Source organism: Trachypithecus francoisi, unplaced genomic scaffold (genome assembly GCF_009764315.1).
Source record: "Trachypithecus francoisi isolate TF-2019V2 unplaced genomic scaffold, Tfra_2.0 Lachesis_group5, whole genome shotgun sequence".
In the NCBI taxonomy this organism is placed as follows: Eukaryota; Metazoa; Chordata; class Mammalia; order Primates; family Cercopithecidae; genus Trachypithecus; species Trachypithecus francoisi.
The window spans coordinates 24,632,064-24,643,279 of record NW_022681470.1 but is presented as its reverse complement, the minus strand read 5'-3'; the positions used below and the strand labels follow the sequence as shown (position 1 = coordinate 24,643,279).

At 39.0% G+C, this 11,216-nt stretch overlaps 1 protein-coding gene across 5 annotated transcripts in view; it reads left to right on the top strand.

Moving 5' to 3' along the window:
- The first annotated feature begins 1,070 nt into the window (after positions 1 to 1,070).
- ADCY10 (adenylate cyclase 10) overlaps positions 1,071 to 11,216 on the top strand; it is a 107,119-nt gene continuing 96,973 nt past the window's right edge. For 2 of the 5 annotated variants that reach the window (XM_033197233.1, XM_033197232.1), the window contains exons 1-2: positions 1,072 to 2,646; positions 10,590 to 10,795. In XM_033197233.1, the coding sequence (XP_033053124.1) occupies positions 10,648 to 10,795 (148 nt within the window). In that variant the 5' untranslated portion in view covers positions 1,072 to 2,646; positions 10,590 to 10,647. Of the gene's footprint in view, positions 2,647 to 10,589; positions 10,796 to 11,216 lie in introns of all 5 variants that reach the window. The other 3 variants (XM_033197236.1, XM_033197235.1, XM_033197234.1) reach the window with 3 other exon arrangements.

Here is an 11,216-nt window from a genome sequence, read left to right as displayed (position 1 = left end):
TTATTGTAGCATTTAGATACAATCATAGGCAGTCCTCCTTTCTTGTTTCTCAGAAGTTTCATTGACAAACAGCCATCACTTGCTTCTTTTCTGCCCCAAAACTCTTTATCCTATTTTTTAATCTTAAAAATTAAATCATGGCCAGCTTTGGTGGCTCACGCCTGTAATCCCAGCACTTTGGGAGGCCAAGGCAAGTGAATCACCTGAGGTCAGGAGTTCGAGACCAGCCTGGCCAACATGGTAAAACCTCGTCTCTCCTAATAATACAAAAATTAGCTGGGCGTGGTGGCGCACGCCTGTAATCCCAGCTACTCCAGATGCTGAGGCAGGAGAATCACTTGAAACCAGGAGGTGGAGGTTACAGTGAGCCGAGATTGCATCTTTGCACTCCAGCCTGGATGACAAGAGCAAAACTCCATCTCAAAAAGTAATAATATGTATCCTGTCAAAAACTCATTGCCACTTGGAACACATAGTCTAGTTACCAGTTTCAGAACTATTCTCAAAGACTTAGTAAGAAGAATATATATAATAGAAGTTCTTACTATCAATGCAGTTACTGAACTCCATAAAAATAATTTCCGCAGTGGTGCAAATGACTTGATTAGTATAGTTGAGTTGAATTCTTTATCACAACTTTCTGATAGGTCCTTATTGATAGCTTCACTATGTAAGTTTTCTTTCTCAATGCCAGGTCTGACAGCCCTGGGCTTCAACCCAACTCTGCCACACATTAACTGTGAGAGTTTGTTAACCTCTGTCTCTGACCTTTAATATTTTCAAGAACACAATGGGGATAATCATGGTACTGACTTTATAGGATTGTTCTAAAGATTGAGATAAGGTTTTAACATAGTGCCTGGTCCACAGTAAATGTTAAAGAAAGTTCAGGAAATGAGCCGGGCGAAATGGTGCATGCCTGTAATCCCAGCACTTTGGGAGGCGGAGGCGGGTGGATCACCTGAGGTCAGGAGTTTGCGACCAGACTGACTAACATGGTGAAACCATGTCTCTACTAAATACAAAAAAATTAGCTGGGCGTAGTAGCGCATGCCTGTAATCGGAGCTACTTGGGAGGCTGAGACAGGATAATCACTTGAACCTGGGAGGCGGAGTTTGCAGTGAACCGAGATCGTGCCATTGCACTCCAGCCTGGGCCACAAGAAGAAAGTTCAGAAAATGGTAATCTTATTAATTGAAGGTAGACCCAGAAAGTAGTTTCTTAGACTAAGGAAGTTTTAATTTTACTACGAAAAGGATATACTGTGTTAACCTATTTGCATGGTTTCTGAACTAATAACTTTATAGCGGAAAATAAGCTGCTTAGGGTAGAGGAGTAGGAGGTGGGGTGGAGAATGCTCAATAAGCGATAAATTCTTTAGTCTTTTTTGTTGTATGGCATTTTTTTTAAGGAAACTTTGATCTAAGGTATGTCAGTGCTGCTGTTTCCTCATAGTAAACATTTTCTTTTTTAACTTATAAAATGATAGTGAAAGGTTGAATGTTAACGAGGATGAACCTCAAAGCTAAGGTTCCTTTCTGTAAAACAAAGGTCTCTACTGAAGCCTGTTTATGTAATGAAGCAGAAATAGAAAACACTGGCATTTATTAAGAATAGCTCTCCCTATGGGGATTGTTTAATTATATGAGGTAGGATTCTAATTACAAGACTGGTTTCCACAACTCACACCAGAAGATTCACTCAACAAACATAATTAAATGACCCTCTTGTTTTCCTCCCTAAGACAACTGTGTTTTACAACATTTTGAAGCACACAGTAAACTTAATTTTAGGGCAGGGCTTTATATAAGAACATGCACAGCTTTTTAAATAAGACTTTTTAAATTCCAGTTTTAAAAGCTGTGCCCCAAATGTTAATTGTGGTTGTGATATATGTAAGAACATTTAGAAAATCAGCACATTATTTAAGCTGAAAACATGCCAGCCTCTTAAAACACATTTTTCCAGTGTCACATCAGATAAAACTCAAATCCAGTGCCCATTGGATTTCAAGTTTGGGATAAATTTGGTTAAAAGTGTGCACTTGACCAGTCAAAAAGGGCAGGTATATAATTCTTCAAACAAAAATTTACCTCACAAATATGTCTGAAGATAAGTACTGAATTTATTATAACTGGTAAATTTCATAGTCCTGGTACAAGCTGTAACCACTATTAACTAAAATTAGGTGTTTGCTTGCTCTGGAGATACTTCTGATGATCACCTACCCAACTATTGCCTAATTTCAACCATCCTCCACATGGCCAAGGGAAGAGTTGTGTAAACTACTCTGGGGTCATGTCAGTCTCCCCTGACCGTTGCCTCAAACGTGCGGATAAGAGAACCTGAAACAGCCAGTACTTGTACAGTGGTATGTCACTGAGGTTGGCGGGGGAGGGGAAGGCAGTGCCACCCAATCAGAAACATGGTCAGTGCCCATGGAACAATGAGCTACTGATGGGGGTGTGGCCTGGAAAACGGCTGTTAGACAAAACTGTCATTTTATGGGTCAGCTATAGACAGACATGGCACTTCGGCTGTCTTCAGAATAATGTCACCCGGCCTCCTTTCCTGTCTTCTGCAGTCTTAAAAGAACTAGTCCCCAATTGAGGTCTGGCTTTTCCTCAGCCCTGGATGAAGTGGAGGTATGTGGAAGTAAGAGTCTCAGCAGAAAGAATGGTTGCAGAGCTGAAGATGAGGGCGACCATCAGGAAAGAAGACAGCTATTGGAGGGCAGAGGAGTGGGAAAGCCTGGGGCTAGAAGTCAGGGTTCAAGTTTGCGTATACCTCTGTGTCAGTCCTTTACATGAGCTTAGAAGCTTGAAGGCTTAAATATTGCCTCATCTTATTTAACCTGGATGCTCTGTCTCTCTAGCTTACTGTCTTTATTTGCCTCTTTTCTGCAGTTCCTCACATGATACCCTCCTTTTTATCAGTCAACAACTACCAAGTGCCTACCACTTGAAGGGGGTTCTGGGAAGGTGCTGTGGAGGAAACAAAGATATGTAGAAGATGGCTCCAAACGAGGAGCTTACAATTCAGATGAAGACAAAATAGAAGCAATTCAAAAGATAATCAAGGATAGTTGTATGGGGAATAAGCCATTTAAGTGCAGACATTAAGAGCCATAATAGCTCAGAAGAAAAATTACCATGGCTAGAGTAGGCAAGCAAGCTTTCATGACAGATATCACTGTGACTTTAAGCTCAGAGTATCTCTTTGGACTCCTGTGAAACCTGACTTTACATATAGATGAAAAGTTGAATATGAAATCTATTAGGAAATTCTAGAGGAGAGATTTAGAGAAACTGATGGATATAATTGAACCCTAATTTCTCTTTTCATTTTTGGGTACTACTGAGTTTTCTTTACTCACACTCTTCATTCAGGAATCCTTCTTGGTTTCTCTTTCGGGCCTCATTCACCTGCTTGCCTTTTGAGTCAGGTATCCTCATTCTCATTCCAAGGTGCTTCCATACTTTGTCAGTACCCATGCTGTTCATGCTTTATTCTTGATGTGATAGAATTGGCCGAACAATTGATAAGGGTACCATCAACATGCATTGAAAGTGCTCTTAAATTACATACATCTTTTCCCTAGTTCATATACATCCCCAGAGTGCTATAAAGCATATACAAATGGGATATAGCATGATATAGTAGAAAGAACACGAACTTTCAACTCCCACAGACCTGGGTATTCCTAACCTAGGGCAAGTTAGTATCTCTGTGCCTCAGTTTTCATATCTATAGAAATCAGGTCTACTTCATAGTGCTGTTTGGATGATTAAATGAGGCAACCTATGTAGACAAGGACACACATGGAATGATGTTAAGGAGCGGAAAATTTAATAGGCAAGAAGGAAGAGGAAAGAGGGAAGAAGCTCCCTCATACAGAGACAGAGGGAGGGGGTTTCCAAAGCCGAGAGAGGGAACCCCGGTGGGGTGGACTGGCAGCCAGGTATATATTACAGAGGCTAGAGAAGGCAGTGTCTGATTTGCATAAGGTTCAGGGGATTGGTTTGACCAGGCATGTCATTCACTTAGCCCTGGAAAAAGCTGGCCCTCTCACCCTAGCCTTTTAATATGCAAATGCAGGGTGCCATGATGTTCTACACACGTGGGAGTATGTAGGGGCGGCCATGTTTCCAGGAACATGTGGGGCAAGGGCAAGAAGGCCTCCAGAATTGCCATGTTGGGTGGGCCCAGTTTCTAATGGCCTTCATTTGCATATCAAAGGTTGCCAGCCTGGCTCTAAGAGCCAGGGCTTTACAAGGAATTTTCTGGAGATGCTTTAAAAAACGAAAACTTCCCAAGGACCCCTTTTCCACTCTATCTGCCTAAAATAATTTCTTAATAACTCCTACAATAGAATGCTTCATATAAAAAGGTCATAATAAATTATACTTACAATGTGGTATGTGCCTGTAGAAGGGTAAATATCGCTATCATTAATCATTTTGTGATGTTGCAGAACTTAAAGCAGAAAACTGTATCTTCAAAAATAGAAAATTTCTATTGTCTTTTATGGATGTTCATAAGAAACTCCCAGATAATCATTTTAGATCTCCCTGCCTTTTAAACCTATAATTTTCTTCTTTTAGTTTCACATCTACATATGCCATCTTAATCTCAAAATGCACCTACTTTCCTTGTTTGGTCATCATAAACAGAAAAATCTGTCCAAGTTCATTCACATCACCTTAATTAAAACAATAGAATCTTAGCAATCATCTAATTCATCTCTACACTGACTAAAATCACCTCTATTTGAAATGCTTGTTCTCCAGTGCCGTAAAGAAATAGCACTTGAACATTAATTTATTTAGTAAGGCCATTTTTACTTCCTGCAGAAAGGGTATACTTGCCAGCAGCTTTGCCACAAAAGTACACTGAACAAAGGAGACAGGGTCATTTATAACCTGACGCGTTCACCCTGCTGCTGTGTCCAGTTTCCATTGGCTGGAACGGGACCTCACATTCTGTATTTGTCCTGATTGATTGGCTAGCAACTTAGAACCTTTTAAAAGAGGCAAACAAAGGTAGAGGAGAACGAAGGAAGGAGGAAGTAACTTGTAGAATGCAGAGAAAGGTAAAAACACTTTTAAATAAGGAAGAGGAACAGGCTATGATCTAATGCTTGCCTGGACCAGTATAAGCATGCTAGGGCAAATATTTAGGCTAAATTGTGGGAGCTAAGAACACAAAGTACATTGATGTCTTTATTACGGCTAGCAGATATTTAAGAATGTTAGCACAGGTCTTTGAATACATTTTGCTTTTAAGAGAAGTTACTATTTATTCCTAATTAGACAGGGAAGAAAGGAATTTGAAGAGGAACCTCTACTTTACTTTTTATACCTCTACCCTCACAGGTAGATAGCTATCCAATACTTCCTAAAACTGCCCGGTTTGAACATTCATTCTTACATTGTTTATATTTGTCCTTCAGTGATTGCCAGTCATTAATCCTAGTTGACCCTGAGCAACAAAGAATAAATATAACCACTCTCCATCCAGTGTTAACAACTTTAGCAAAACAGTCTCTACTGTGCATGTGAGGAGAGTGTGGTATTGCCAAGATTGAAGAGGCTGATAGTAGGGCTGCTAGAAAGAATGCAATGTTTGGGATATATTTATACTAAAAAATTATTGTTTATTTAAAAATTCAAATTTAACTGAGCATCCTCTATTTTTATTAGCTCAATCTTTCAATCTTACAAGTTTGGTAGCTAACGAAATCAAAGCTGAGCCAGTGAGCTGGAGGCAGGAGAGGGAAGAATAGAGCTATGTCCTGCTCAGTTCTGCTCAGTCCTATCTCAGTTCTCTGGCTACTCAGCACATCTGTAGAAGCCACTTCAGAGCACCCATGCCTACAGAACATACTGTTTACGGTCACTTACCCGTCTCAAAAAAAAAGAAAGTTTACAAATTTGTGTTGGGCTGCATTCAAAGCCATCCTGGACTGCATGTGGCCACAGGCCATAGGTTGGACAAGCCTGTACTAAAGTTTAACGTGTATATCCTATGACCTAGCAATTCCACTCCTATGTATATACCCAAGAGAAATGCATACATCTGTTCACCAAAACACATATATAAGAATGTTCTTAGCACCATTATTCATAATGGTCTAAAACTGGGAACAACCCATAGGTCAATAGTATAGTGGATAAATGTTTTGTGGTATAATCAGGTGATGGAATACTATATAGCATTGAAAATCAATAATTATTGATATACAACAACATGAATGAATATCACAAACACAAAAGATGTAGTATGATTTCATTTATATAAAGTTTGAAAGCTGGCAAAGGTGATCTATGTTGTTAGAAATAAGAAAGGTTACCTTCAGGGAGAAAAGAAGAGTAGTGACTTGAAGGTGGCATGATAATAACTTCTTGACTGCTGGTAATGTTTTTCTTCTTTTTTTTTTTCCTTTTTTTTTTTTTTTTTGAGACGGGGTCTCGCTCTGTCACCCAGGCTGGAGTGCTGTGGCCGGATCTCAGCTCACTGCAAGCTCCGTCTCCTGGGTTCACGCCATACTCCTGCCTCAGCCTCCCGGGTAGCTGGGACTACAGGCGCCGCCACCTCGCCCGGCTAGTTTTTTGTAGTTTTTAGTAGAGACGGGGTTTCACCGTGTTAGCCAGGATGGTCTTGATCTCCTGACCTCGTGATCTGCCCGTCTCGGCCTCCCAAAGTGCTGGGATTACAGGCTTGAGCCACCGTGCCCGGCCCAATGTTTTTCTTCTTGCTATGAATGGATATTACATGGATTTGCTCACCTTAGAGTAATTCAAGTTATACACTTATGATTTGTACATTTTCCTACATGTATGTTATGTTTCAATAAAAGTTTTTTAAAAGATAGCATTAATTTGCAGTAAATCTAGGTTTTTAACACCTTGTACTTATGCATTTGATTTTGTTAAAAATTCTAAATACAGCACTTCACACTTATTCTTTTGAAATTTCATTATTTTGGTTGATTACGATATATTAAGATCCTAGCTCTGACATCAGTGCATTAGTTCTCTCACTATATTTTCAAATTTTATTTTCCCTCAGCTTTATTAAGGCAAAAATGACAAAAATTGTACATGTTTATGGTGTACAATGTGATGTTTTAATATATGTATACATTATGAAATAATTAAATCAAGATAATTAACATATCATCTCACATACTTAATGTTTTTGTGTGGTGAAAACATTTAAGATCTACTCTCTTAGCCATTTTGAAGTATATTATACTTTATTAACTGTATTCACCATGCTGTAGGTTAGATCTCCAGAACTTTTTCATCATGTCTAATTGAAACTTTGTATCCTTCAACCACCAACATCTCATTCCCCCAACCCAACCCCAGCCCCTGGCACCACCATTCTACTCTGCTTCTATGATTTTGACTTTTTTAGATTCCGTGTATAAGTGAGATCATTCAATATTTTTGTCTTTCTGTATCTGGCTTATTTCACTTAACATAAGGCCCTCCAGGTTCATCCATGCTATCATACAAGAAAGGATTTCCTTCTGTTTTAGGTCTGAATAGTACTCCATTGTATATATTATCCAATGTTTTCTTTATCCATTCATATGTTGATGAACACTTGGGTTGGTTCCATATCTTGGCTATTGTGAATAGTGCTGAAATAAACATGGGAGTGCAGGCATACTGATTTCAATTCCTTTGGGAATATACCCAGATGTGGGATTGTTAGATCATATGGTAGTTCTATTTTTAATTTTTTAGGAATTTCCATATTGTTTTCCATAATGGCCGTAATTCCAGTTATATCTTTATCAAAGTACTCTATCATGCCCATGGAGGCTTACCTCTGAGTTGACGTCAGAATACTAATCAGTTTCCATTAGGTGTGATTGTTAACCAGCCAATTATATTTTCTTTATTCCTATAATTTTGTATATTTTACTCACAAGGACATGAAAAATTTGGCCAAATGCCTTAAAGTCAATATATACATTGTCTATAGTAGTCTCTTGATTTAAAAATTTAATAACTCTCCAAAAAAAGGAAATAATGTTGTCTTGTTCTTGGCTCTGAATCAACTTGACTCCTTTTAATCACCTCTTGCTAATCTAACCATTGAGGCTGCTCCCAAATGTTCCAACTCTCTTTCCTATTATGCACATGGTAGGAGTGCACTTCTCTGCCTACTTGAAACTAGGCATGGTCATGTAATTTGCTTTGGTCAATGCCATGAGTAAAAGTGAAATACGTCACTTCTGGGAGTAAAATGAGTATACTCCACTACATCCTCTTTTCCCACTACCTTGACAACCAGAATGTTCCAGCATGGGTCCCAAAGTGAAGGCAAAAACAGAGGGTTTTTTTTGCCTTCAAGAGACCCACATAGGGACATGTAGTATGAGCAACAAATGAACAAGAAATAAGCCTTTGTGATTTCAAGCCATTGAGGTTTCAAAGGTATTTGTTAAGGAAACATAACCTGTATTATCTCAACAAATACATTATGTTTACTGGTCTGTGTTTTCTGGGATCCACGAGTAGCCTCATCTTTTGAAATTCAGAAGAGAATGTGCCCATCTATGGTATTCCAGCCCATCTCTTGTTCTCCATGGTTTTTTGAGAATACTCACATTATACCTGTCAGTTCTTTCAGTATCTGTAGATATATGTTGTCTGGGACTAGCTAGAATTTATTTAAAATGACTGTGTGCTTTAGCACTACTTAGCTTGGATTTCAATTCTTTCCTAGCCATGCTTGTTATACTTTTCAATTCTCCATGGTGGAAAAGGTAGAAACAAAAGAAAAGTTGTATAGAACACCATACTTAAGCTTCATCCTTATTCCTCTTTTATTAATTACTTTGTTTTCAAGAAAGCCTTTAAAAATCCCTCTAGGTTTTCTTAACTTTAGCATTTTTTATAAGTCTTTCATTCTGGACATTCAATTTTTTTGTACCTTTCTTTTTATTATTATCATTATTATTATTTTAGAGATGGGGTCTCACTCTGTCACCTAGGATAGAGTGCAGTGACACGATCTCAGCTCCTTGCAGCCTTGACCTCCTGGGCTTAAGCCGTCCTCCCACCTCAGCCTCCTGAATAGCTGGGACTACAGGCGCATACCACCACAGGCAGCAATTTTTTTTTTTTTGTAGAAATGAGATTTCACTGTTGCCCAAGCTGGTCTTGAACTTGGGCTCAAGCAATACTACTTTGTAGGCCTCCCAAAGTGCTGGGATTATAGGTACAAGCTTCTACACCTAGCCTCTCACACCCTTCTTAAAAGTTCATATAGCACCAAATTTACTATCTGAAGTTATTTATTTGATTTAATTTTATCTATTGACTGTTCCTGGCACATGCTGTGGTCTTTTGTTGCGTTTTTAGTGCTATCCTTTTTTTAAAAAACCTTAGTTATATGCTTCTTTCTTTTGTTCACTTAACATTTGAGTTTGCCAGGGCTTTTCCTTTTAAAGGCTATGCAGTATGTAACATTTAGCACTCATTTTTTAGAATACTAAATACATTTTTAAATGTATATTATATACATTTTAAAGTTTGTCTGTTAAATGTACAAGTATTTTTCCCTGAGTTATTTTTAAAATACTTCCCCTTCAATCTAAGGGATATAAGTGATTGTCTCAATTTTTTCCTTGAATACTCTAATATATCCCAATATGACCTATGTCTTTCTGAAATTACTAACCAGTTCCTCTCTGCTGGTCAGAAGTAAACCAAAAATAACAGTTCCTTTTCTTAAAAAACAAATCCTCTTATTTTCTGTATTACCTATTCCAGTAACTTGGATTGCTCTGAAAAAGTAAAGGGTGTTTGCTTTTACTGTTCAGGCTGGTACAGCACGATTTTTACAACATTTAGGCATGAGCATTTAATCTGCCCCAGCAGCTACAAGGAAGGCCTTAGGAAATCCTAGTTTTCTCAGAACTAACTGGGTAACAAATTGAAATTTCAGCATTTCCCTCCACTTAGAGCTTAAGGCCTTCCATCTTTCCAGCTGCCCCCGCTCCCTCCCACACACACACCCTCCTGAACTCTTTTCTTCTATTTATTTAACATTATACCTTTATAGGCTTAATCTCTTGCCTATATACAAAACTCTAATACTCACTTACATATAAATACATTTACACACACAAATCACATCTACACTTGATTTTTTTAAATTTTTTTTAAAGACAGAAAAAAGTAAAAGACCAAGGTAGAGAGAGGGGAAAAGGAAACATGAGGACAGAAGAAAAAGAAGTCTGGCCTGAGTGAATAGAGCTAACAGCCCCCTACACCTGGATTTGCCCTGCAAGGGCCTGCCCCTTCTGGCAAATGAGTGGAAGTGTTCAGCTACCCTCTTTCACCCCAGCCTCTTTGTAATGGTGCTCACTTTTGCAACAGCTGTTCAGGGTGGGAGGGTTCTTCCTCTGTATAGAAATTGGCCCTTTTGGAGTTTGGCTCAACAACTCTGGCATTTTCACCACTATAAGCAGGCCGCAGGTTAGAACAAAACAAATGGAGAAAGAGCAATAGGAAAATGAGCAAATGAATATATCAGATTTCCTCTATTTCAATTTTCTTTTTAGAAGACCTATTTGGAGACTGCTTCCTGTCACCATAAAATCCTGAACATTTGTCTTGAACATGAACACTCCAAGAGAAGAATTCCAGGACTGGCGCATAGTCAGAATAGCAGCTCATTTACCAGACCTCATTGTCTATGGACATTTCTCCCCAGAGCGACCCTTTATAGATTATTTTGATGGAGTCCTGATGTTTGTTGATATTTCAGGCAAGTGCAAAAGGGATGTTTGTTTAATGTGGATGAGCAACAGGCTCACGTGGGAAGTCACATGCAGAGCTTGATTGCAGAGTAGGGGGGCCATCCTGGAGACCCCTGGGCTGTCACAGCAGATGTGCTCCATTGAGAACACAAGAGGGAGGAAATAGTTTGTGGCCCTGGCTCTCTCTCATCCTCCCTTACCCAGCACTGCCAGTCATAGGCATATCTTTAAGATGCTCAAGTTCCATTCTTTGCTCCTGTGTCTCTTCCCCAACTTCACTGACTCATCCTCCCCAGCCCCAAGCCCCACACACATCCCAGTCAAAACTGACCTCAGGAAATGATCTCCCTAGATGATGTTTACATCTTACTAATAAACTTGCCACCTCTTCAGAAGTGTTTGAAATGTGTGTGATTTTGTTACCACGGA